Below are 27881 nucleotides of genomic sequence, written 5' to 3'. Positions count from 1 at the left end.
GTTTTAATTTGCATTTATTTGTTTTTGAATATTTCAATACCTGCATCTCTGGTGTCAATGACAAACTCTGCAGGCTCAAAGGTGCGGGCTTCACTCAGGCCTTGACCAGTTACACGCACACGGCTGGCATCACCGATCTCTGATTGGTTGATCATGACTGAGATGGGGCTATTAGCAATATGACGTCCATTTTTCTTAATGTTAACCAAATGCTCTCCAATTTCCTTGGGCACAAAGGAGATACCTTGAGAGAAAACAGCAGAAATAGATGTTATTAGATCAACTGCATACTTTACACATTTCATACTGTCACTTCCCTCATAGCACTTACCCACATGCCCGTTCCTGAGCATTTTGAGCAGACATGGCTCCTCTCGGCCAGAGGGGGTGGTGAGAGATGCGGTCAGCTGGCTGAGGTCCAGCTCACCGATGTCTAGAGGGATGTCAGCAGCTGAGCCCACCTTCAGATGAGACATGCGCATCGAGTCATCACCTGTGGACACAAACAGTTGATGTCAACAATGGACATAAATGAGTTTTTTGCTCTAAGTATCATAGCAGCATTTAAAGCACCTGTGATCTTGGCCATGAAAGGGCTGCCGGGAATGTGCTTGTCGTTGTACTTGACAATGATGTTGTAATCACCAGGAAGAACAGGGAGGTAAGAGACAGTGCAGGTACCATCCTGATTATCAGTGCAGCTGATGTCTGCCTTTGACGGACCCTCGATGGCCAGAGATAGACCACCTAATGAAAACATGACAAATATCATAACCAGCTTTTCATTTTAGGCTGCTCAAATGAGAGAATTAAAAGGTTCCCTTATAAAAACCAGAGGTATTCTTACTATTCTAAATTAATAGCTTAAGAATAAGATCCATAATAAATCAAATAAATAAAATCAATCAATAAATAAAATCAATCAATCAAATAAATAAATCAATAATTAATAATTATGGCTTAAACATGAATTAAAATAAAATTGAATTGAATTGCTTAAGCCTAAAATAAAATACAAAATTAACAGCTTAAGCATAAAATAAAAAAATACTACATTAAAATAATAAATTAATGGTTTAAGCATGAAATAAAATGCTAAATGTATGGCTTAAGCATGAATTAAAATAAAAATAATGGTTCAAGCATAAAGTAAAAACTAAACTAAATTAATGATTAAGCATAAAAAGAGAAAAATAAATCAATTAGTGGCTTAAGCATAAACCATTAATTTATTATTTTTATTTAGTTTTTTTTTTTTTTTTTTACTTTAAGCATAAAAAAATGACTTGGCCATGAAATAAAATAAAAATACTAAATGGTTTAAGCATGAAATAAAATACAAAATGTATGGCTTAAGCATGAATTAAAATAAAACACCATATTAATGGATTAAAAATAAGAAAAAAAAAAAAACAATACAAAATTAATGGCTTAAGCATGAAATCAAATGCTAAACGGCTTAAGAGTGAATTATACTACATTAAAAACACTAACTGCTTAAGCATAAAAAAAATTAAATACTAAATTAATGGATTAAGCACTAAATTAAAATAAATTAATAGCTTTGGAATAAAATAAAATAAGTAAATAAACCAATAGGAGAACTTATTTTAATTATCCAAATCTAGAAAAAAAAAAACAATAAATAAAATGAATTAAGTAATTAAAAGCTGAATTAGTCAATATAGCTATACCCTCTCCAGCATCCTTGGTGTTGACAGTGAAGACTGCAGGTTTATTAACCATGCCATGAATTAGACCAGGACCATAGGCAGTCACATGACCACTGTTGACATAATCCACATAGAACTGCAGTGGACTTCCTAAAATGCAAGAGTTCATATTCAGACCCGCTATACTGAAAAACCCAAAACACATTTTTTAAAAAGCATTTTATCCTCTTGTAATCTTATTTGTACACCTGGAAAAAGAAACAAGTGACCAATTACAAATGATTTTACCTGGGATGTGTATTCCGTCATATTTGATGTCCATCTCATGCAGGCCAGCCTCAGTTGGGGCGTATTTCACCGTGACTGTGCCGTCCTTGTTATCCGTAATGTCAGGCTTGGCCACTTTTCCAGAAGGCATTCTTACGTCACCTTAAAGGAATCAAGTACACGTAAGAATCTTCTTGAAGAAATCAGGAAATTTCTTTTATTTGACAAATTTGTCGTGTAGAATACCTGTAATTTCTCCTTTCTGGATAGTGAAAGGAATGACCAAGTCGAAGGGTCTCAATCCAGCTACGTCTAGTCCGTTCATGCCCAACTGCCTGTCTGTAGCCTGTGAGGAAAGAGAGGGGAATCAGACAGATCAAAATACGAATACTAAACTCAGACTGCCATCAGAACGTGAAGATCTAAATCTAATCTGTTTCTGAGGTTTACGTCAAATAATCTTAGTTTGTTCAATATTGCATTTTATTCCACTGTATGTTTAATTCACTAGCAATTTACTAGATCATAAATCTATTTAAGATAAACGATCAACAGCAGACAAAGAATAATATTCAATTGTCATCCTGATAATATAAAAATCACGGCTGACGCCTACATACACCACTGTTAAAAGTGTGGGATCGATAAGATTCAGAAATGTTTTTGAAGGAAGGTCCCTAATGCTCACCCAAGACAGCATTTATTTGAATTTTAAGCATTACTCCAGTCTTTAGTGTCACATGATCCTTCAGAAATCATTCTAATATGCTGATTTGGCATTTAAAAATCAATGTTAAAAATAGTTTTGCTGCTTAATATTTTTGTGACCCCAAACTTTTTAAGAGTAGTGTATATTGATTTTGGTGTCAAGAAAAACATTGTATATGTATCACAAATGGAGAAGCGCACAAACAGCAGACATGACAACAGCACCCTTAAAACAAAAACAAACAACGATAATGGAGATGAGGATGATGATGATGCAGCCACCAACACTGTGAGAGAGAATGACATTCTAATGAGAGATTGCAGGATCAGTCAGTGATTGACCAATCTGGAGAAGGGGTGGAGAAAAAGCCAAGCAGACGAGTGACAATGTGACCAACGATGATGTTCCACACACAAAAACAACATCTAAATGCCCACACGAAAGACAATGACAGTGTCAAACAAACAGCATAAGCTTGCAACAACCAGCCATTTTGCTCAAATGTAGTTTCCCCACATTTAATGCTTTGCAAAATGGCTGTGATTCTACAATTCAATGAAAATGTATTTGAGAGTCCACATAAAAGGCAGAATGGGGTGAAATAAACCCTAAACCTGGAGGAAGAGAAACAAGGAGGTGAAGAGGGGAAAAACGAAGGACTGATTGGGGACTCGTCAGTAGCAGAGCAGGATTGGAGACGGGGAGGAAAGAGGGGCGTGTCAGTACCCATGGCTGGCCCAAGTTGGGCGCGTAGGCGTACTGCCGGCTCTGGGTCTGCTGCATTAGTTGTTCAGGAGAGTCACCTTCCAAAGCCTGAGATAGGGCAACAGAATCAAAGATAAAATCCCTTCAATAACCACCTCTGGCTCAAAGCTACTCAACCAGGAAGCCGCTTTAAGAGATGTAAGCCCCTTTCACACATAGACTTTACTGGTAAATTACCATTAAGGGATCATGGGTGAACCTCTTTTAAAATACTGGTAAATTTGTTCTGGCAATTCACTGGCATGAGAAGTTGTAACATTGTGGAATGAAGATTACGGTACGAGCATGTACAAGTTCAGAACGTGCTAGGGTAAGACGTCTACTCTGGGCCAATCCAGAGCCATTCAAATTCAAAATTCAATGGTTCTGGGCCAATCATAGTTCAGTTTGAAGTCATCCAAATGTTTCTGGACCAAAAGCAACTGCATGAATGTGAATGTTTCACAAAAATTAAAACATCAATATAAACACTGGCCGTACACCACTCCATGTTTTCAAACACAACACAGAGAGGCGCAGCCGTTTAGAAGTCATTTCTGGTTAATGATCTCACCAAATTTACTGGTAATTTGAAACCAATTTGTGAATGGTGCTTTACCGGTAAAAAGACGGAAAGTTGTTGTCTGTATTTAAAGGCGTTCCGGTAATTTTACGGCAATTTACTGGTATTACTGTGTGAAAGGGGCTATAGATTCTTGCAAAAACAACAGTTCATCCCAAAACTGAAATGGTATAATTGTTTTTCGATCCTTATGTTTTTCCAAAACCACTGTTTTTGTGTGAATTGGCTGAAATGTCACTCAATGTTTGATATTTGCCTCAGCATAGTGGTTTGACAGTAAACTTGATTATTAAAAAAAAAAACACATCAATAACTTAATTATAATGCAAAAAATAAGCTGCCCAGTACAATTTAGCTCACACAGCAGAAATGCAGAAAAATGGGTAAGAGTCCCAAAAACTGATTTGAGTTGTTACAAAATACCGTCAATATTCCTGTAAATAACTAAACTGTGTGAACACTACAGTATTGAGGACTCAAATACAGAAACGTGGCTTTCCTCCGAGATATTACTATAATTAATAGAGCTAAGATCTTACAAGCTACGACTAAACTCAGGCAAGACATTGTTACTGTATGCTGCATCTTTTCTATCTGATCAGACTTACAATTTTCCTTAAAATCGATGATCTCTCAAAAATCCCATAGATTTACACTGATGAAATGTTCAAATGAGCAATGACTCTTCAAACTCCAACTGACTAAAATTTAAATCTAAACATTCAAACTTCACTGCATTTCAGAAACGATCCCCATCTACACTACACAACGAAAACCTCACATTAACATTCAGGTTGCATACATTAAGGATGTTTTAATTTGAGAAGTAACCGTAATAAAATTGACTTGTTCCTTGGGATGTAAAAATGCTGTAATTTTTTTACTTTGCAATTTACACTTTACTTGAAATGAGATGCAACAAATGAGCATGATGCTATTGTTTACATGGTTGTCAAGGATACGCAGAGCAAATGTGAGCAGCCACATCATCGTTTCCAGTCTCCGTTTCGGTCCGTTTACATTGAAACGCAACAGAGTCTTTAAACTAAAACTGGGTCTGCAGCGTTGTCCAAAGTCTCCGTTTTCAAGGGTTCAAAAATGCCGGAGTACTGTAAATGTCCAGTGCAGAAATTTGTAAATCTTATAGGTCTGGCTTCCAATCTCATTCGCATCCAGCCATTTTTAGCTGTACAAAACAGCTTGTTTTGCTGTTTGATATTGCAAATTGGTGTGTCTCACTATATTTTTTATGTATTATCTTCATTATGAGCAATTATGAATTACGTAGTGCAAACAGTTTTACCAGTTACTGCACATTTTTCTCATTTCCCTACAGCAGCTAATGAACTGCCTTACGTCTTTAAAGTAGTCAAAATTTAAGTTTTCGGCAATGCAAATTACTAATCAAAAATTAGGTTTTGATACGCTTACAATAGGAAATTTAGAAAATATCTTCAAATAACATCATCTTTACTTAATAACCTAAAGATTTTTGGCCTTAAAGAAAAGTTTGATTTTGACCCATACAATGTATTGTTGGCTATTGCTACAAATATACCAGTGCTACTTAAGACTGGTTTTGTGTTTCAGGGTCACATATGACTCCAAGTTTCTGTGAAGCAGCACTGTCGTAATTACAGCAAAAATACCAGAGAAAAAAAATCTACGCCAATTCTAGTTTTTGGACAACAAGAAGCCTTTGAGTCAAAAGGTTTAGAACGGCTACCATATAGCAAATCATATGGTTTTGGAACAACATTTTGGATGAACTAATCCCTCAAACTACATGTTGATGCTTAGTGTAACTGCAAGGATAAGCTATGAATTCATTCACATTGTAAAGACGGTCTCGCACTAAAGGTTGACAGTGTATATTTAAATGCACTATCCCGCTGGAAAGGCTTGCCTGTGAGAGTTCAACATTTGAAATATACAAACAGTGCTCCATACAAACAAAGGATCTGTATGGCATATGTACCGTGACTTGGAAGGGGCTGTTGGGGATGTGCTCTCCACCAAAGCGCACACAGATGACGTATTTGCCAGGCTGGGGTGCTGTGTAGAAGATGTCAAATGTACCATCTTCATTCTCAACTACGTCCACATCCACCTCGCCTCCGTCTGGAGTGCACACAGTGCATGTCACCTTGCCTTTCCCAGCAGCCTTCGCATCCACAGTGATGACAGTCTGCTCTCCAATCTGAATAGTTGGACCGACTCCAGCGCCTGCAGAATACAAAGAAAGGTTTAGTAACTGGTAACATGTAGGTACATGTTATGTTATTAGGTAGTTTAGTACCCATCCCTCCAGTTACATTCCACCATGCACTAGATGCAAAATGTCTGGAGCGTCAAGGCAACAGCTTTAGAGATTTGGGATCAATCATTTAGAAAGATCTGCTGAATCAGTGCAGGTTAATATTTAATACAGATCTGCTTTTCATCTGAAACAATGATTCTCAACCAGAGAGCTGTGATCCACTTGAGGGCCACAGCTGGGGGTCAAAAAGATTGACAAGCACTGATCTAGATTTCTGACTTTAAAATGATAGATCCACTCTCTGCTTTGTCTGTTACCTCAATTTCCAGAGCGGTCTATTTATTAATGCAACCACTAAAATGAAATATACGCAAGCTGAGAAAAATATAATATCAGTACATGTACAATCCACCGTAAAGGCTTATTAAAAACCTGTTAAGTTAGTCATTAGTCACCTGCAGTCAACAACTATTTGCAGTTTCACTTTAAGAGTTATTTTGAAACGGTGGGAAACCCAAGGTAACCTACATATGGACTATATTTTGGCTACAGTAGTTGATAGGATGGCAAATTATAAGGCCTTTAGTTATCAGACAGCGTGCAATTCTGCATGCAGTACCAAACGAGCATTGTTCGAAGCGCTTACCCAAACCGTGACCTCCAATTGAGACTGAGACCGTGAAGCAGAGCGAGAAAAAGTGAAAAAGTAACAATCAGGGCAAAATACAACAAAATGTGCGCAAGAGATCAAACAGAAGTGAGGAATGAAGTGATGGGAATGTGAGCAGCACTGCACAACAGGAGGGGTGTGTGTGTGCATCTGGGTGGGGGATGAAGATGGGAGCAGTACACAGAACAAATTTGTGACAGCCAGTCTTGAACACTGAGGTTTAGATTCAATGGAAACAAATGGTTCAAAGAACACATTGGAGAGCCATCAAAACATTCAGTTTCCAGTGGCTCCCAAACCACAGGATTATTCTGATCCCTCCACTCAGTGTGTACACTGGCAGACCATCCTGAGACACCAGAAATGAGTAATAAAGAGGCACATCTAGCCTCTTCTTTCTGTAAAATGGACATTAAGCAGTTTGGCTCATTTTGCAGTGAAAATAAGGTCTTAAACTGATTTTTTTTTTTTATACCAGTCAAAAGAAGCCTCTTCTGCTCATCCAAAGTACAGCAAAAACTGTCAACTGCTTTCTATTTAAATCAATTTTAAAATGTTATTTATTCCTTTGGAATAATGATGCTACAAATTCAGCTTTGAAACCAGTCACATATGGAAGCCAGTTTCCAACACTGAATAAAAAATAAGGTTACTGCAATATTTCTTAATTATGAAATTTTTCCCCCTCAGAACTGCGTGATACAAACTCAAAATTGACTTTATTTCTCTATTGCAAGTTGAATATTTAGATAAAAACTCGCCATTGCGCGTTTATATCTTGCAATTTTGAGATTATCTATCACTTTATAACTCAATTTTATTTATTATGTAATAACAGGATTACAATTCTGAGAAAAAAAAAAATCTGTATTGCAAGATGTAAACTCACAATTGCAAGAAAAGAATTGCGAGTCAGAACTGTAAGGTTAGTCGCAGTTGCCTTTATTTTTTATTCAGTGGTGGAAACAGGCTTCCATGGTCACATGATCCTTCAGAAAAAATTCTTATATTCCAATTTACTGCTCAAATAACAGTTGAAAAAAGCAGAGTAGAATTTGTTCAGGTTTCTTCGATGAATAGAAAGTTCAGAAGAATAGCATTTATCTGAATTAAAAATCTTTTGTAACATTATAAATGTCTTTATCATTACTTTTAATCAATTTAAAGAATCCATGCTAAATAAAAGTATTAATTTCTAAACTTTCTTTCCCAATTAAAAAAAATAACTTTAATTTCACATAAATTCTGATCTTTGGATCTATTCAAATACCACTACTACAAAAAAAAAAAAAAAAAAAAGATTAGCAGCAAATAAGCCCATTATTATGATTTCTAAAAGATCACGTGACACTGAAGAAAGGAGTAATGATGCTGAAAATGTGGCTTTGATCACAGCAATAAATTACATTTTAAAATATATTCAAATAGAAAGGAAAAACGCAAAAATGTCACAATATTAGTTATATTTTAACTTATTTAAGTGCAGACCATACTTTTAGGATTAAATGAAATGATGTTTTCATTGCCAAACTGTCATTAGATTTTACATTTAATATGACTGCAAAATAAACAATATTTAAATAAAGTATTGCAAGTATAAAATCACAATTTGTGGTCAAATTTTTTTCAATTTCAGCGTTAAAGGTTGGCAGGTTCCAAGTAACGCACTGCCAGTTTCAGAGTAAAGCATGGCATTGTAGAAAACAGCAAATGGATACTGGCAATTTTTAAAATGAACATGAAATAATTTTCAATTATTAATAAGCAATACCAATCATATATCGATTTACATTTCAACACATGCTGCTCTACAATATCATTATATTACTCTATAGTTAGAGTTCAGTCATTCAGTTAGAAATAAATGGAAAGGGACCTGAAATGAGTACCAATCAGTAATGTATAAAATAGTCATTTATTTTGAGCATCACATACCTGTAACTGTGCATTTGCTGGCATCTCCCGTTGGCAGGGCTCTGATACGATACGGAGAGTATGGGATCTCATCACCACCATATTTGATAAGAATAGTGTAGCGGCCAGTCATGTCAGGCACGTAGGACACAAGATATGTCCCATCTTGATTATCACGAATGTTAGCCTTCTTTGGCTTCCCTTCAGGGTCCTAAAACGAGCATTAAGAATCAAACAATGCATAAAAAGGTTGAACACGACAGTGGCAGCTTCACAGCCGTAAAGAAAAACATCAGCTCACAGTGATCTGGACAGCCAAAAGTCCCTCTCCTGCATCTTTGGCGTCAATAGTGAACTCCACAGGCAGACTGGCAGGCACACCGGTGGTATTCAGACCAGGGCCGCTGGCGCGGACCTTACTAGCATCATGAGTGGGCAGAACCTTGAGCTTATAAGGACTGAATAAAAGAGACACAGAAGAGTGTGTGAGAGGGGGGAAATAAACAGCAGGGAAGGATGGGGACCAAGGGAGTTTAAAAATGCAGCAGGCCTGCTATAATACCAACTACACTAGTTAAAGCCAAAACCATTGATATTTCACAATACTTTAATGGCAATTTCAAGACTGCAGCAAAAACTACAGGGTGCTGGTGATTCATCTGAGGTTGCAGTTTACCTGTGTGGAATCTCTTCATCTGCATACAGGACGTTAATAGAATATGGCCCCTCTCTAGTAGGCACATAGCTGACTGTGTGAGTTCGGTCACCATTATCCACCACCTCAACAGGCTCCACGACACCTACACGACAAACCGTATCAGTTGTCAAATTTAAATGGAGGGAGAAGGAAATCCAAACCAACAAAATATTTATTGAAATCACACTCACCTTTGGGTCCCTGTACTCTGACCTGCAAGGGAGCCACTCCAGCCTTGCTTGCATCCACAGAAAAGACCTGTGGGATATTGGCACGCACGTTGTTTCCAAGCCCCTGACCTTGGCATTTCACTTTAGACGAGTCAACAGTATCATGGACAGGTACAGAGAATGGGCTTCCTGTGGAGGAGGGAAAAAAGAATTTAAAATAAGTGATTTAAAAATAATTCCAAAATCAGAAACAAGATATAAATGAATTATAATTAGAATAAACAAAAGTAGTATGAAAATAAGACAACGCAAAATACAAACAAATACGTACTAGCACATAATACAAATATGCTGACCTTTGATTGGCTGGCCTCCATAGGTGACATTGAGGTTGTATGTGCCTGGCTCATATGGGATGTATTCAACACAACAGCTGCCATCTTTGTTATCAGTGCAGGACATTTTGGCCTCAGAAGGTCCCTCCATAGCCAATCCCAGGCCACCTGTACCGGCACCTCTGCTCAAAAGACAGACAGAGTGAGCCAAAGACCTTACAAACAGATGCAGTTGACAGTGACTGACTGGAGCTAAAAGAGCAGGTCATATGGGTTGTCAAAAAAATCTTTTTGCAGTTTGTAACAGTGATATACATCACTTGGTAAAACATAAGCTTAATCCCCGCCTGCCCACGAAATATGAGCACTCTGACCTGCCCACAAACACTTCCGCTAGATGGTATGTTTACATAATGTTGAGAAGACGCCGTGTTCCAAGGCTGCTTGGCGAGTTCAACGCGGGATTAGCCAAACTCTTGTCAATGTAAGAAGTCTGTACCTTCTTTATTTGGACCAACAAGTGTTCTCGAAATACGACTGATACATTATTTGTTCATTTGCAACTGAGTGCTCAATGTCAACAGGGTTTGTCCAGATACTGTAAAATTAAATTCCAGGACTTTCAAGGACTTTAAGCACTATAGTAAAACCAGTTAATTTCTTAAAGAATAGGCCTACATCAATACAAATGCTTTCTTTTGTAAAAACAATTTTTAGAACTGTATTGCATAAATGGTTTGACATTAAATACAAAAATACAAATATTTATATATAAAAATATATATATGATTCGCAAACCCGCACTGAAGTCCTGATCTGAATCAAATGACTTGCAATCTGTGCTCTGAATTGCGCTTCACAAATCATTTGATTTGAAGCATTTAACTCGCTAAAAGACTCACGAACCCTTTTGACCCAAATCAAATGATTCGCAATACACGCTCCGAAGTCCCGACCTGAATCAAATGAATTGTGAACCACTTAGAGCGCTTTGAAAAAGTGAATCATTTTGTGACCTAATGGTTTAACTGATTTAGAGTGCTTTTTAAAATCTTTACAAGCGATGCAGAAATTTGAAAATGAGTAGCTCCAATTTAATCTTTTTTGCTAGTGAATCGCTTGAAATAAATGGAAGTCACTAGTTTGAATCAGAGCGGTTCCAGCATAAATTAGTCAATTGATTTGGTTCATCTGTTCCTCTTCTCACATCTTCAGCCATGTTTACGACACTGTCAGTACTACTACTTGCTTAATTGTGTGTAAAGACGTCCTTATTGACAAAATGAAACACTTAAATTATTGAAAGACAACAAAGCTATAGACTACGCACTTTTCAAGTACCCCTTCAGAAATATTGCCATTTTCAAGGGTTTTCCAGGCCTTAAATTTAAGTCAAATTCAAGTACTTCAAGCACCTTGTACGAACCCTGTATTGAGGTTTTTGTGCCAATGTCACGTACAGCTTGTGTAGCGTTAGGTTTCCAGGTAAACCACAATATTAGTCTTACTAAAATGGTTCCGATAGCTAAAATACCATATCACCTGCTTTTTATGATTAACACAAATGCTGAATCTACCCACCGGGTCTCCACTGTAAACTTGTTGGGTTTGTTGGTGATGCCAGACTGCAGTCCTGGACCATGTACACGCACACGTGCTGGGTCACAACCCTCGGTCACAGCCACACGGAACGGGCTCTTGGGAACTGGTGCATTATCGTATGTAACCTCAACACTGTGTGTGCCTATTAACATACACCACAGATTAGTGTAAAAGCAACCTATAATATACCACATTTTTACAAGTGGTGCTGGAACTCACCCTCCTCATAAGGAGTGTACTCCACTTGGTAGGTGCCATCTCCCAGATCTCTGATCAAAGCTTCAGTGTGGTTGCCTGATGGGTTATTGATACAGGTTTTGATATGATTGCCACCAGTTTTGGTAAGCGCACGAGCATCCACAGTGAAATCGGTAGTAGCCTCCCGGAAAACACCTACAGGAAAAAAACTCAAAGTGACTAAATAAGCAAAGACGAGAGCTACTCCTGTCTGATAAACCTGAGAGCAACACACTACCTTTGCCTTCCACTCCAGGTCCAAACACTTTGACTCCACCAGTTTCCACAGCAGGCTCCACGTTGAGTCTGGCTGGGAAGTTTGGCACATCCTGATCGCCGTAGCGAATGGTGAGGGTGTAAGCTCCAGGGTACAGAGGGATGTACGTAATGGTGTAGGTTCCATCACCATTGTCCTGAATATGGACTTCAGCCTCGGTGCCATTGTCTGAGATGATCTCAATAGTCAGCTCAGCAGGACCAGCATTAGTGCAATCAACCACAAACTGTCCTGGCTCGCCAACCTTCGCTCGCTCCAGACCTGGCCCAGAACATCGCACCTACACATGAGAAGAGACGTTGGGATATGAATGAAAGAGTATATTTGTTCAACGGCCAAAGCCAATATGGGACTTCGATGCCAAAACCACTCACTGTGTTGTGCAACATTAAGCAAATTACAGTTTATAGAATGAACACTCCACAAAGAGCATTTGCTGACGCCTTTTTGTCGTCTTGTTAAACTGGCAATAACATTTCATTCTTAGGTAGAGCACAGTTTTAAACTACATTACCTTGGATGGGTCAGTAGGCGCAATGGCTTCCACGGGGAATGGACTGCCGGGAATGGGGGTGCCGTCATATGTCAGTTCAACCTCATAGGGTCCCTTATCTCTGGGGATAAAACGGACCTGACTGGTTTCAGGGCTCAGGCCTGATTCAACTTTACAAGGCACAGATTTGCCAGATGGACCTGTGACCTTGGCTCCAACCTTGCCCAGACCGCCTGCTCCCTTGGACTTGACTGTGATCTCCTGATCCTTTCCAACTGTCATTGCTAGAAAAGAAAGTACAGATAATTGAGTTTTAAATGGGTAAAGGTAGTTGCATGTTTTTTGTTTTTTTAGTACTGACCCGAACAAGATATTTCAAATAAAAGATGTTTACATGTAGTCCACAAAAAAAAGTTGAATTTATAAAAATGACTTTGTTCAAAAGTTTACATACACTTGTGTTAACTGAATGATGCACAGCAGTTTTTTTTTTTTGTTTAGTTCATGAGTCACTTGTTTGTCCTAGTTAAACAGCCTGCTGATCTTCAGATAAATCCTTCAGGTGCAACAAATTCTTTGGTTTTTCCAGTGTTTTTGTATATTTGAACCCTTTGCAAGAATGACTGTTTGATTTTGAGATCCATTTTTCACACCAAGGACAACTTGGGGGACCATTACAGAAGGTTCAAATGCTCTGATGCTCCAGAAGGAAAAATGCATTAAGAGCCAGGGGTGTAAACTTTTGAAAAGTATGTACTTTTCTTATTTTGCCGAAATATATTTTTTCGAGAGTTTGAACCTTCTGTAATAGTTGCATATGAGTCCCTCAGTTGTCCTCAGTGTAAAAAAAAAAAAAAAGACAAACTAAGGCATTTTTGGGACCTGAAGGATTTTTCTAAAGAAACTTTTTTTTTTTTTTATACATACTCTACATAAACATCTCTTTATATTTTTCTTTTGAGAAGTGATCTACATATTTGTGAACTGGACAGAACAGAGCTAAACAAGTACAAGTGATAACTTACCATCTCCAATTCCTGCCACTTTAACTTTACTGAGGTCCAGGGATGGGGCAACTCCGACAGCAAACGGGCTCTTGGGAATGGGATCACCACCATAAGTCACATTCAAACCCATATTGCCCTACAGAGAAAGAGAAAAAAAAAAAAAAAAAAAAAAACCACATTGATTGCAACATTACTCAAATGGCTAAATAACATTTAGAGAACCACAATTACAACATTCAAACCTTGCAATATTCTTTTTGACACCAAACCAATCATCACCAGTCATTGAGATTGAAGCGGCAAACGTGTGCTCACCTGTTGAACAGGGGTGTATTTAACAGTGTGGGTGCCGTCATGATTGTTAACAATGTCAAAGTCACGGACCGCATCTCCCTTGGTGGGTCCAGTGAACTGAGCATCAAGCCTAGCTTTGCCTGCGGCCTTGGTGTTTACAGTGAAGTGAGTGGGTTTGTTCAGCTCCACACCTTGAAGAGAAATAACAGCAATTTTTCATCACTATAAGAGATTCATCTTTAAACTAAAAACAAAACTGAAGGGGGGGGAAAACAAAAAAACAAAAAAAAACAACACACTTTCAACAATGCATTGATCCAGGGTCACATTTGTGAATTTTATAAAATCTTTTCTCTCACCTGTACGGTTGAGTCCAGGGCCCTCTGCTTTAACCTTGCTGGCATCATGAGAGGGATCGACCTTGATTCTGATGGGTGTCATAGGAATGGCCTAGAAAACGAAACTAGTTTGAATAAAAGAAACCCCACTAGACCATTCACCACATACACTTGTGCTTCCTCTTACCTGATCGGCAAACAGCACCATGATTGTGTAGCTGCCCGCTCCAGGAGGAGTGTATTTGACGGTGAATGTGTCATTGTCATTTCTAATGATGTCGAAATCGATGTCAGCCTCAGCAGGTCCCACAACACCTGGAGCACATTTGATGCCTATGCTGATGTCACCTAGAAAGACAAAAACAACACTATTAAGCTTATTTGCCCCCAAAAGACATGAAAATATTAGTTTTATTATATCTAGATGAGTTAAACTTCTTACCCTGTCCTGCCTCAGCACAGTCCACAGTGAAGTATGTTGGGTCATATGCCTTCAGGCCAGTCTTGGCCACTCCAGGTCCTGATACTTTCACCTTATTGGGATGGCACCCTGCACCAATGTTCATCTACACAACAAATGCAAATGAAAACACATTAAAGGACACAATTTACTTTTACATGGTGGTTTCACATAAATGTGTCTTGGCATGTGTGTAAATGCGCAACCGAATACACAAAAAAACAGAAGAGAGAAGGAGGGGGTTAAGCAGTAGCTCATAATCATTTAGTCATGCACCGAAACGGGTCACCGTGAACAGTTTTTTTTTTTTTTGACATGGTAAAAAGGGTGTTTTAAATGACCATTGAGGAATTTTAAACGCAGTATGTTAGAGACATTTCAAGAAGACCCTAAATAATCATACCAACACTTCTCATTAGCAATTCCAAGGATGTTAACCATATCTGAATGACTACCCACCCTGAATGGGCTCTCTGGGATGTTGACTCCACCCCAGGACACCATCACAGTGTGTTTGAGAGGTTTGCGAGGGGTGTAGCTGCAGGTATATGTTCCATTTCCGTTGTCCTTCACCTGCACATCCACTGGGTTTCCATCACGGTCCTGAGAGGGAAAAAGCTTGTTAGTGCTTCAACTGGTTGCTCTAAATCAGTCATGAGTCATAAAGCAGAATCCACACCTGAGCTTGAATCTTTAGAGGAGCTTTGCCACCTAGTTTGGCATCCACAGTGAACTCTGCTGGTTTGCCGACTGAAAGGCCAGAGCTCTGCAGACCTGGACCATAAGCCTTCACCTGAATTACAAAACAGAACAACTCATTTAGAATATGGATTACCAACCGCTCTCAACAGCTTTCTAGAATGAAGCCAAATTAATTACTTTGTCAGGGTAGAAGTCTTTTCCTGGTGCAGGTGCAATTTCAGCCATGAACGGGCTGAGCTGGATGTCTTCGTTCTTACAGAGCACATGAACTGCATACTCGCCTGGTTCTGTGGGCCAGTACCTCACATCACAGGAGCCGTCTCCCTTATCGTCACATTCAATCTTAGCTGGGGATGGGCCCTCCACTGAGAAACCTGAATGGAGAATTCCCATTTTAGTACTGGATTCAAAAAATACAATTGTATGCTGTTCAAACAGACCAGTGAAAGTAGAGCCAGAGAAACATACCCAAAGTGCCCACGTCATCTCCAACGGCTTCAACCACAAAGTCAGCCGACTTGCCTACCACACCACTCTCCAGCCCTGGACCCCATGCCCTCACCGGTTGCGGCCCTGCTTCAGATCCAATCTTTACCTCAAATGGACTAGAAACAAGAATAAGAAATGAACATTTAGTGAGTTATCATCACCATTTTCAGGAATTGAGTTATCTATCAGATGTGTGGGATTAATCATTTACCTGCGTGGGATGTGTTGTCCACCCCATGTGATTGTAATGATGTAATTTCCAGGTGTGGTGGGGTAATAGTCAAAGCTGTACACGCCATCTCCCAGATCCTTTTTCTTACAGGGCTCCTCGAGACCCTCTGTGTAATGCATTTAGTAGTTAGGTGACTAATTCATAAATAGAGCTGGGTAGTAACTGATAACATGTAATCTGGATTATGTAATCAGATTCCAAAAATTAAGTACTTACTTTGATTAATTTACATTTTAAAAATACTCTTAATCAGACTACAGTTACTTTACACAGATTACATATTCACACAACAGCAAAAAATATTCAATTTATTGATTCTCCCAATTCACACAATTTTTTTTGTAATCAATATTGATACAATATTATCCTATTTAAATTGTGATAAATGAGTTAGGTCAAAAGAAACCTAAAAGTAAACAAAAAGTAGTCTGATTATATTACCTAAAATGTGTAATGTAATTATGTAATAGTTACTAAATACAATTTGTCATGTAATTTGGAATCAGTAACTGATTACAATGTGTAAGTAATCTACCCAGCTTAGTTCATAAAACATCTGTACTGTAGCAAAAGTAAAAAATTCAGAGGGCTCTGGCACTGTAAATAAGAGTATGGGATCCACTCACTAGGCCCTTTGATGGTGACTTTTAGGTCTCCAGTGCCAGCTCCTTTGGTGTAAACCTTAAACTCTGCAGTCTCCTTGATCCTCAAGCCTTTAGGCTGCAGACCACGGCCCTTGGCTTTACACAGACTTGGATTACAGGCTGGGGAGAACAGGTAACAAAGTTAGTACAAATCTGTAGTTAACTGTGTGCCCTTCCATGTACAAAAAGAAGGTATTCAGCATTAAAAAGCAATATCCTAACATGTACAAATCATACATAGAAAACGTAGACAATTTTTTTATCATCTTTAGTTATTGGGTTTTTGTGGTCAAGACAAGATTGAACTATGCTAACTGTCTGTGAAGAGTTATTTAGGTGCTAGTTATTGAACTAGTCACGTTACCTTTCATAGTGTCAAGAACATGCTTTTGAAACTATGTTTAACATTATTTTAATGCAACACACTTCCACTGTACATTTGATTACTGTAAATGTGTCTTGCATTTACAAACTGAGGAACAAGTTGAAATTTATGACTTCTATAATTGTAGAAATAAAGCTAAACTTGTATTGCAAGTCCGTTCCTCAAAAAAAGCAGCCAGGAAAACACCAAGCATACTGGAGGAGAGATACTAGGCTCTGCTAATGGTATAAATTCTTATCTTTCTTTGTCTTAATCCAAGCAGCCTTACAAGAGGAAGTGGTAAGAATGACTGTACAGTGCTGAATAATACTAGTGGAAAAGCTGTCCGATAATAAAACGCTATTTTTAATGTTCCATTTGACTACCGCGCCACACATTACTGAGTCACAGGAATTTTGCTTGGCTTACATTGCCACGGATAACATTGTCTACACAGGTCTATATAAGCAGTCCAAAATGATGTCATGTAATTTCATTGGCACATTAAAAACAAAGGGTCTGAGGGGCAACTAAAAACAGGACATTGACAGAAAAGCAGCAGGTCGAGTACCCAAGCCATATCCAAGGAAACGGGAAATGACATCAAAAGGCAAAAGGAGGCCGATCCAAAGAGAAAAGGAGAGATACCAGTGGATGTAGACGACACCCGTCCTTCAAAAGGAGAGACACAATTGCCAGTGAAGAAAAACAGAGGAAAAAAAGACAGCAAGAAAAAGAAATGCAGACAAGAGCATGCAGCAAAGACAGATAACAGAAACCTAAACTCGTATCTCAAGAGGTTTTAAACATACTACTCAGTGGTAATGGCATTTCCATGTCTCATTAAAATGAACCCCATGTATGTATATCCCCTTCATCTACTTCCCTTTCCTGTCTTAATGCATTTTTAGCCCTTCTCTGGCTCTTACCCTCTCCCACATGGACAGTGTAAGGGCTCTTGGAGATCTGCCCGCCAGCGAAGGTGACATAGATGATGTGCTGGCCCTCCTGAGTGGGCTTGTAGGTGCATCGGTAGCTGCTGTTGCCTTTATCCTCAACGCTGCACTCAACAGTGCCTTTCTTTCCACTGGGGTCCATAACGACAACCTCAACCTCTCCTACTCCAGCACCTGAGAGAGAGTGTTTATTATTATTATATTTTTTTTTAAAAATGCATATTTTGCCAGTACATATTAATCTCATATATGTAATTAAATGTGACCCTGGACCACAAAACCAGTCATAAGGGTCATGAGAGATTTATACATCTCAAAGCTGAAATGAAAAAGCTTTCCGTTGATGTATGGTTGGGATAGGACAATATTTGCCCGAGATACAACTATTTAAAAGAGAAAAATATTTGGACCCATACAATGTATTTTTAGCTATTGCTACAAATATACCCATGCTACTTAAGACTGATTTTGTGGTCCAACAAAACTAAAACGCATTTTGCATGAACGTTACTAAACTAATAAGATGTTTATTTTGTCCATTTGGATCTTTATTTAGCTAAAACAAAAATAAAATACTTGTTTGATATACTTTATTTTTAAAAGCATCATCATCTACAACCAAAATAAGCATAACATATGATATACTGAGGACAAGTACCAGCTGTGTAGACATCAAAGTATGTGGTCTTGTTGGCAATGTTGCCAGCAGGCTCAAGTCCTGGGCCCTGGGCAGTGACCTTGCTGGAGTCTCCCTGAGCCATTCCCACATCCACCTCAAATGGGCTCTTGGAGATGTGTTGCCCTGCAAACAGCACTGTCACCTAGGAGAACAGACATGGGTCTATTAAAAACCAGTCAAGACTGTTTGCTTCCACTTATTTTAAACTCTTTTTGGTCTCATCTTTTTAAAGCTAAACACTTTTGGGTACCTTGTGTTGTCCAGTGACTTTTGGTACGTAGAATACTGAGTAGGTGCGGTTCTTGTCATTATTGGCTGTAACTTTGGCCTCCTCGCGGTGGCCGGCTGGGTCCTCCACGTAAACCAGAACCTCGCCCTGACCAGCACTGATGGTCTCAACAGTGAACACTGCCTTCTTCATCACAACATTACCTGTTGGCTCAATACCTGCATGACACAGAACAAAATCCATGATTCTTCACTTTCCAAGAAGTGCCTCTCAAACACTAATATTAAAGAGGTCATGAACTGAGAAACCAAAAAGTTGTGGGAAACGGTCTTTGCATTGCCTTCCTTCAGATCCCAACATTAGGAAAGAGTGGATGAACTTTATTCTTAATGACATCCCACGTCAACAAGAACTTGGCATTTTGTTCACTTCATTTTACCGCAGATTCCTTTCAAGTAAGAAACAATTTGATGTGGGATTTTCAGAAAGTTTAAAACTAGAAGATTGCTGTGCCAGCTATATTGGATCTGACAGTAAGATCGCCACACACAAGCATGAGTAACTTATTACAAGGTCACTTTTGCTTTGTTATTACAGATTGTTTAATATATAAAGCATTTGTGCATTTTTAACCTAAAAATCACAGCAGCATCCAACTATGAAGGATGTAGGCTGTCAAACATGCACAACTATTAGCCAATCAGAGCAGTGGATATTCATGTCAGAGTCTACAATCTGCCATGCCTATTCAAAAAAAGCTTATTACTTCTAAATTATGATTTTTTGTGATGTAAAAATCCAGATAACATAAGGGGACCTCGGAGAAGAGCAAAATAATAAATAAAACGGTTCATGACCCATTTGAACAATAAAACTGCAATATGTAGCTGGTCATGGTTTACCTGGTCCATAGGCACGGGCCTTTTTGGGGTTGAGTTTGGGCCGCAGGGGGGCACCAGGCTTGAGTTTGGCTTTGGGGAACTGGGACAGGTAAGTCATAACAGAGTGCTCATCCACATTGGGATCAACGATTTCTTCTGGAGTGATCACCTGGTGAACAAACAAGGCATGCGATTTAAACCCAAGCTAACCAAAATGCATGCAATTTTTTTTTTTTTAATGTTGTAAAACAATGTTTAAAATGAGTTTTTAATCATCCAACATGTCTTGTAACCATGCCCACATAGCAACGGGAAGTTTATTACATACAAATTGAGAAGTCTGTATCATAGTAACATCAGCCCTGAGGACGGAAACATCTAACCACATGCATAACCGTCGGCACGCAACATACCAGCTTTGGCACACCATCAGCACGCGCCGTGACAAAGAAAGGTAGTTTCAATACATCAGTAGAGAAAAGAGTGATTTGACTCAGTTCCTCATTTGTCTAGTCTGTCAAAAATGTGAAATAAGGACTGCTGGAATTCTAGGCGAGATTACTAATTGCAACTGTACCGTTATCACCAAGGTGAAACTGGCATGTGTCGTGAGAGAGCCAAATGCTTTTTCATTCGTTTCCTTTCCAATTCAGGTCGCGATGAAACCACAAAAGCCATAGTTGCTGCACTGAATTAGACGCATGCCAGATAGGGCCTCTAGAACATTGTGTTCTTTGATTGAGTTGTTAATGAAAAGGCAAGAGATGACTGAGCTAAGATAAAGCACCTGAGGAACACCAAGCCAGTCATCAGCCTGCTGCATGGCCTCCCTGGCATTGTCCACAGGCTTGGTCTGGTCCCAGGAATCCCAGTCTGGACAGAGACCTGCAAACCAAAAATAAAAACAAATATTTTTGTATTTGCTTTGTTTTCTAAGGACTGTGCTAGAACAGTTTGAAAATACTTTCTGGTCTTGCTATTGACAGCATGGAAGATAACTGTGAAACTAAGGGATGTTTGACTTGGATTAACTGGATTCAATTCAGTTGGAAACTTACACACAAACACGCACGCACGCATGCACATGCACACACACACTTAACATTTATGCAACCAACTGAGTAAAAAGACTGTATATAAACAATCTAAAAGAAAATCAAATGTATCCACCTAGGCGCAGCCATTTGTAAATTTTGGCTTCTAGTCTTACCCACTTCCAGCTATTTTTAGCTTGATATTGCAAATTTCGCAATACTCCTCCTAGGATTTCCAAATGATTGTCACCAAACTCAGTCAAGAAGACATTGGGGATGCAAAATTGCCAAGGGATTTTTGATATCTCGAACTGTTTGTCCGTGACAAGGTGACAAAGTTATGGTTGCCTTTCCATGTTATTTTATTGTATTGTCTTATGAACAATGGTTTGTAGTGCAAATAGTTTTACCATTTACTGCTCATTGAAATTCTTCTCATATCTTTAGAGCAGCTAATGTACAGAAAGTCTCACCCATAAGCTTACTTCCGCTTTGAAGAAAAAGGTGGATATATTTAAGTCTACTGATCATGATTTTGTCATTCAAGTAGGCAGAACATGCCAAATAGGAATACCAAATTTAAGGCCATCTTAGATCTTTCACCTGGAGCACAACTGTCCACCAAAGCACCAAGGGCTTTTCCTGACTGCCAGTCCCGGCTGAAGTTGGTGATGGGCAGCTCGGGCAGCTTGTTCTGGATCCATCCGAGCAGCCTCTGTTTGGGCGTCTTCTGCTTGCTTTCTTCGGTCTCCTCCTCCTCGTCCCACATGGGCATGGAGATGGAATAATGGAGAATCAGAGTCCATATCAGACCCAGGATCAGCTTCAGGTTCCCATCCACTATGGCCTTACTGTCTGTAACAAAGAGACAGAGAGAAGTGTTACACAGAGTTTGCCAAAACGAATTGGAGTACGATTTTTAATCATCTGAGAACATCTCTATCTGTAAAGCTGTAACAAATCCTTTTATCACTCAACGCAAGATGGTGCAATGTGTTGCAGGCCATCCAATAAATGGTCACCAAACAATGAAGTGCTTGTATCTGCACATTCAGACTTAAAAGCTGGCATGACTTCAGATTCAGAGTGTAGATGATAATCAAAGACGACATTTGTGGATTAAACTGTCTAGATGGTTGGCACAGTCACATCTGAGGATCATTTCAGTACAAAATTTCAATTTGAAATCCGAGAGATGAAGTCAATTAATATTTGTTCTGCTATTATAAGATGAAAATAAATATAAACCCATCTCCTCCTCTAGTCGCTCCACCCTGTGTCGACATCAAGATCTGATCTACGCCCTCATACAACATTTTCACACTTCCCCTTCCCTTGCCATTTCTCTTTAACAAGAGCATACGCCCATCCAAAATGTGGTTATAGGCTTGTACACACGCTCTGAGTTACAGAAGAGCAACACACGAAACTATTTCAAAGCACAGACAAACAAAAAAAATCTCACTGTGTCCTACATTGCATTTAGTGTTTAAGGGAGGCCTAATCCCAGCTGAGACGTGTAAATGACATTCTAAATCAGAATAAAGATGTTTGAAGATAATGTGGATAATTGTTCTTTGATGGTGCTTACATGCCTCTGGGGAGGAGTTGGGCAGGGCAGCACAGTGCAGTGCAACTTCCTGTATTAACTGACACATGCTCCACTAAGGATGCAGTTAACCTTGCAAGGGACAAAAGGGAGGGGAGACCATTTCGATCAAATCTATATATCAATGTGTGCTACCAGTAGTGAGCAAAATAGGTGACAAGGCGAGTTAACATGCACCTTAATTATTAGGATATTAAGTAAAGATCAAGTTCTATGAAGAAATTTAAGTTTCCTAGTGTAAATCTCAAAACTTATTTGATTAGTAATATGCATTGCAAAGAACTTCAATTAGACAACTTTAAAGGGTGATTCTCAATATTTTTTTTGCACACTCCAGATTTTCAAACTGTATCTCAGCCAATATGGTCATATCCTAACATTGAAACAATGGAAAGCTTATTTATTCAGCTTTCAGATGATGTATATATCAAGATCAATATTAAAAATAAAAACAATTGACCATTATGACTTGTTTTGTGGTCCAGGGTCACAAATGTATTACTCATAGTTAATGTTAACGCAATTATGGTTAATAACAGGGCCTTGCATTTAGAAAAATTAGATTTTTTAAAACTTTGAAGCTTCATAAAGTTTATAATGTTATAAACAATCCATATGAATCAACTGCTTTATAATGAACCAATTTAATTCAGGCTTACATTCATTTGTACTGATCAACACACAGTGCATGGTACACATTTGGGTTCAATGTCATGATTCATAAGGATTATTTTCACAATTAACTTTTTGAATCAAGGTTTTGATGATTCAAAATCTTCAAAACGATCTTACATTTGAGTAAATTATCCTTGTAAAACCTAACAAAACTCAATCTATGAGCAAATCATTGCCCCAAAGAGGAAAGAAAACATTTAAACGGTTCAGAAATAGACTCAAAGTGAATGCACTGTATATTGTGAGATCTCACATAACTGGAACAGGTCAGGAGGGGGATAAAATGTTATCCAACAGCGCTTGTTTGGCCATGTAAAATAATACATTCGCATTTTTCTCTAGTTCTGGTCTCCCGGTGCGGTTTACAAACCATGAGCCCCCAGAGTCTGCTGGAATTCATCTTGGCTTCTGGTGAAGGTGCTATTGAACCCTCTCTGATCCTTTTATTCACAGACCAAACACACTGGGCATGTGTTTCAGCATCCGAGCAATAATATGGAAATTTATGGACCTATAAAGAAGTGCCATTATGGTTAATGCTGGAAGGGGAAGTTTAAGTATCACCAAATTCTTCCAGAGTCAGCCCAAGTGGAACACCCCACAATGGTACTCAAGGGGAAAAACATGAATATTAGAAACAAACCCAGCTTTGCATAATACAACAGTGCAGCAGACTATGATTCACTGTTGAGGCAGAGAAATAAAAAAAAAAATAAAAAATAAGAAGAGTGTTATTACATGCAAACTTGTTGGTGCTTGTTTAAGGTATTAGAGGCGGACCTTACAATCAACTCAAAGCAGGTCAAGGCTTACACAGACATCCTGAGGGCTGTACAATTAAAATGATCCAGTGTTATTTTCTGTCATGCAGCAGATTTTTTGGCCTTTAGAGCCTTGGGAATTGATCTGCTTTTGACATTTGTTAAAATCCTGCTTGTTTCATATATTTAAAGTCAGAGGAAAGACCTTGATGCTCAATGGAACTGGGATTAAGTGGGCGTTCATGTAAAATTCATGCCATCTTATTCATCTCCCCTAAGTGGCCCACCCTCACACTCAGAAAAGCATTGTGGTTTACGGTTCTTAAGAAACTGATGAATGAGTAAAAATGTAATGTGAGCTCATGTTTCAGCACAACTTTTTGGGGTGCATTTGGGATGGGTGTAGGGATGTTTGAACAAAGAATCTACTAGTCAGCAAGAGCCCCATGTAATTAGGCTGATTTAGAGTCATGTCCCACACTGATCAAAAGTATTTCTTAGGAGTTCACATAGACTGCATTTTTGGTTTTATAAAATGTTAAATGAAACATGGAGGAACAACAACAACAACAACAACAACAACAAAAAAAAACTCATTTCTGTATAATCATTGGGTGAAATGTGAAATTTGGAAACACCTCTTTCCTCAGAAAATAGTCATACAATACCACATTGTGTGGCTTTTGGATGTCATTTTCAGTCAAAGGCCAACAAGTTAATCAATTTAAGTCTTCACTGCTGTCCTAACGATAAGAGAAGAAAGGAATGGGAGATGCCTGTAGATGAAGAAAACTTTCTAAAGACCCGCGTCTTTGTTCTCTCCACTTCAAGCCTGATGCTTTTGAGGCTTTTAGTAGACCACAGCTACTGAAAGAGCTTACAAACGGCAGAGATCAGAAATGCTAGATGCCATCCTGGCAGGATGTAAACATGTTGACGCTCGTCATGACGCCGCAGCCACTGAAGGAGTTTCTCAGCGCGAATTTTACTCAATATCTGGAGCATTTAGACTCCTTGTGGGGAAAATCGATAGTATGGCATTTGGGTTAAGCCTACACTTGTATCCATCGCCACCTATAAGCTATTTCAGTAGCAGTTGTCGTCGTATCATTTTTTTTCCAGAGTTGTGTTGCGATAAAAATAGCAACAGGCAGCGCCAATACCTCCAACAATTTCACGTGATTGAATTTTTTTTTTTTTTATGTAAATCCTTCATGGGTTTTCCACTACATATTTCAGCAAGAGCAATCTTTTGTTATATTAAGCCATGCAAGTCAATACTCAGACTAGTTGACCTCACTAATCAATTTAATGGCTCGTGAAGACCCCCTTGACCATCCTTAACCATGTCTAAACATGTTGGGTGGGGGTCGGAGAGGGATACAGGCTCAGTGACGCACTGCACACAATGGCAAACATATGAAACATGACAGGAATCTGTGTTGCTGCAGCATTCCCACCACACACTGCAGGAAACACACACAGCACACTCATTCCTTTTAAGGACATTTGTGCTCACAGCTCTCCATCAAATTCCCAAAACATGAATCTCATGTCCGAGAGAGAACGCTGGCAATGAGTAAGAGAAGATAAATCACCGGAGACAGAGAAAGAGATAGATGACGGAAAGAACTGAAGGGCAGAACCAAAAAGGACTGTGACTAAAACAGCCAAAGACAAAATATACAAAGGACAGAGATAGCCTGTGCTCGAAATCCAAGGAAGCAGCATTCCTGCCCAGTCACTCGATGATTGAACTTGATGTTTTCTGCATGAAGGCATCATGACATCATGTCTGATGATCCAAAACAAATCTAGAGATTGAGATAAACAAAGTAAATATTTAGAGACCATAATGCTTATTTCTCAGAAGACATTAGGAGTCATACCACACTCTTAGATGAATTTAAACAGCTCCATTAGAAACCTTTTTTTTTCTACCAACCACTGACCGCACGCCAATAATTGTGGGTTAAAGGCAACAATATGCATCATTTGGTAGGACTCGGATGTTCTTTGTTACTTTCCTACCTCCATAGACTGCTTGCCAAGCTTTTGAACACAACCATGGACTTGAGCAGGGAGGGACAGAAACTGGGTTGGTGAGTCGTGGCCTTCCTGTCTGAGCCATGTTGGAGTGCTGAGTCATCATATAGTGGATCAGAGCACGATTCATTCCCATGACTCACCCTCTGTCTGGACCTGCCAAATAACCTCAGCCACTCTGACATCAGCCCTCACCCTTGACCCCACACCGCTGGACAACATAACACACTGCAGATGTCTGAAGAATGCCGAGGATGAGGAGGGCAAGTAGGAGTGTTCGTCCTCGAGACACATTTTATAAGAAAATGTCACATATTTTAGCTTGATAATTAGCCAAATAACTTTTCATTCACAAAGTTGAGGTCACTTTCCGGCAGTGGCAGTTTCATGTTTGCGCACAGCCGTAGACGGGGATTGAGGAAATTGCACACATTCCAAAAAGGTCTTATCATCGCGGTCGGGACGTCTATACACAAATGCAATCAGAGACATGGAAAAGTCGACAAGGCTGACCTCCCCGCCTTCTCTTTCTCTAGTCTACAGAGACATTTCTTTCCTCGGTGGAGCACAAAATATGATTATTTAAAAAAAATAAAATACATTTTAGTTAAAAACTGGAAGTGAAAGTTGTTTGGACCACAATGTTTGTGTTCCGCAGAAGGGAAAAAAAATAGTTTGGAATGCTAGTTTATCCAAACATGACAAATTGATTTTTTTGGTAAACTCTATTAAAGTGAGAAGTAAATTAGAATTGTACCAAAAGCAGTGACATATCTTTTCCACGTGGTGACATACATCTGAATAAAATGGATTATTAAGCGAAAAAAAAATAGGGCAGGACGTGGGCATCAGTTGATGATTGGATGGGAGGCAGATCTGAATGAGAGCTTGCAGGTGATTGGAAGAACGCAGCAGGTATAAGCGGATGTGACTGGAGAAGTCCTGCATGTGTTACCAGGGATAATTCTGTTATTTGATTAATTCTGAGCTCCACCAAAAAAAAAAAAAAAGGAATAGTTTACAATATACAGTAGTCAACATTTGAAGTGTATCAAAAAGAGTTAAGTTGCCCTAAGATAAAAAGGGGTACTGTTTAGGTTTTAGGACAACTTTGATAAAAGGTTTCGATCCACTTTAAATGTGGACTACTGTATAAAATAGGTTACAGAAATACCTAACTACCACTTATGACAACTTTAACCGTTGAGCTGGGTGGATTACTTACAAATTGTAATCCATTACTAATTCCAAATTACATGACAAAAATTGTAGTTAGTAACGCAATACATTACACATTATGTAATATAATGAGATTACCTTTGTTTATCACATTAATTTAAATGGGATAAATTTTGCACCATATTGACATAACATTTTCTTACTCTTTGTATTTTTAACAACATGAAGTGCATTAAACCTTACATTTGTCAAGGTTTCACAAACTGATGTTTGTGTAAGAACTGCAGGAGGGTTTACAAGTTTAATGAAACTAATTATATATTTTTATATACACATATATACACACATATACATATATATATGTGTGTGTATGTATGCGTGTATGTATGCATGTATGTATGTATATATAAGAACTTAAAATAAATTTAAAATAATAAAAAAAATATTGCTATTGTGTAAATACATAAAGTAATCCATAAAAATGTATGATTAAGAGGATTTTAAAATGTAATTGAATCTAATTAAAAGTACTTTTTGGAATCTGATTACATAATCTAGATTATATGTAATCAGTTACTACCCAGCTCTAGCGTTAACTTTTTTTTTTTTTTTTTTTTTTTTTTTTTTTTAAATTGGGGTACTTGCATTTTCTCAGATATAACATTGTACGT

At 38.5% G+C, this 27881-nt stretch overlaps 1 protein-coding gene across 3 annotated transcripts in view; it reads right to left on the bottom strand.

Moving 5' to 3' along the window:
• The window catches only part of flna (filamin A, alpha (actin binding protein 280)), a 50537-nt gene that overhangs the window by 8603 nt on the left and 14053 nt on the right, over nucleotides 1-27881 (bottom strand). Inside the window, exons 3-37 of one of the 3 annotated variants that reach the window (XM_073823069.1) lie at nucleotides 21544-21795; nucleotides 20694-20791; nucleotides 19928-20075; nucleotides 19047-19243; nucleotides 18776-18938; nucleotides 18091-18291; nucleotides 16780-16917; nucleotides 16133-16259; nucleotides 15901-16037; nucleotides 15610-15806; nucleotides 15410-15523; nucleotides 15190-15333; nucleotides 14713-14836; nucleotides 14458-14618; nucleotides 14292-14382; nucleotides 13954-14123; nucleotides 13657-13774; nucleotides 12653-12915; nucleotides 12100-12418; nucleotides 11844-12017; nucleotides 11604-11766; nucleotides 10044-10204; nucleotides 9709-9876; nucleotides 9497-9620; nucleotides 9122-9278; nucleotides 8842-9031; nucleotides 6883-6906; nucleotides 5955-6202; nucleotides 3376-3462; nucleotides 2187-2286; nucleotides 1962-2102; nucleotides 1695-1823; nucleotides 574-747; nucleotides 332-493; nucleotides 41-244 (exon numbers count right to left, since the gene is read on the bottom strand). In XM_073823069.1, coding sequence (XP_073679170.1) covers nucleotides 41-244; nucleotides 332-493; nucleotides 574-747; nucleotides 1695-1823; nucleotides 1962-2102; nucleotides 2187-2286; nucleotides 3376-3462; nucleotides 5955-6202; nucleotides 6883-6906; nucleotides 8842-9031; nucleotides 9122-9278; nucleotides 9497-9620; nucleotides 9709-9876; nucleotides 10044-10204; nucleotides 11604-11766; nucleotides 11844-12017; nucleotides 12100-12418; nucleotides 12653-12915; nucleotides 13657-13774; nucleotides 13954-14123; nucleotides 14292-14382; nucleotides 14458-14618; nucleotides 14713-14836; nucleotides 15190-15333; nucleotides 15410-15523; nucleotides 15610-15806; nucleotides 15901-16037; nucleotides 16133-16259; nucleotides 16780-16917; nucleotides 18091-18291; nucleotides 18776-18938; nucleotides 19047-19243; nucleotides 19928-20075; nucleotides 20694-20791; nucleotides 21544-21795 — 5568 coding nt within the window. The remainder of the gene's footprint in view (nucleotides 1-40; nucleotides 245-331; nucleotides 494-573; nucleotides 748-1694; nucleotides 1824-1961; nucleotides 2103-2186; nucleotides 2287-3375; nucleotides 3463-5954; nucleotides 6203-6882; nucleotides 6907-8841; nucleotides 9032-9121; nucleotides 9279-9496; nucleotides 9621-9708; nucleotides 9877-10043; nucleotides 10205-11603; nucleotides 11767-11843; nucleotides 12018-12099; nucleotides 12419-12652; nucleotides 12916-13656; nucleotides 13775-13953; nucleotides 14124-14291; nucleotides 14383-14457; nucleotides 14619-14712; nucleotides 14837-15189; nucleotides 15334-15409; nucleotides 15524-15609; nucleotides 15807-15900; nucleotides 16038-16132; nucleotides 16260-16779; nucleotides 16918-18090; nucleotides 18292-18775; nucleotides 18939-19046; nucleotides 19244-19927; nucleotides 20076-20693; nucleotides 20792-21543; nucleotides 21796-27881) is intronic. The other 2 variants (XM_073823070.1, XM_073823071.1) reach the window with 2 other exon arrangements.

The sequence above is a fragment of the Garra rufa genome, chromosome 18 (genome assembly GCF_049309525.1).
Source record: "Garra rufa chromosome 18, GarRuf1.0, whole genome shotgun sequence".
NCBI classification, from domain to species: Eukaryota; Metazoa; Chordata; class Actinopteri; order Cypriniformes; family Cyprinidae; genus Garra; species Garra rufa.
This window is presented reverse-complemented; position numbering and strand designations above follow the sequence as displayed.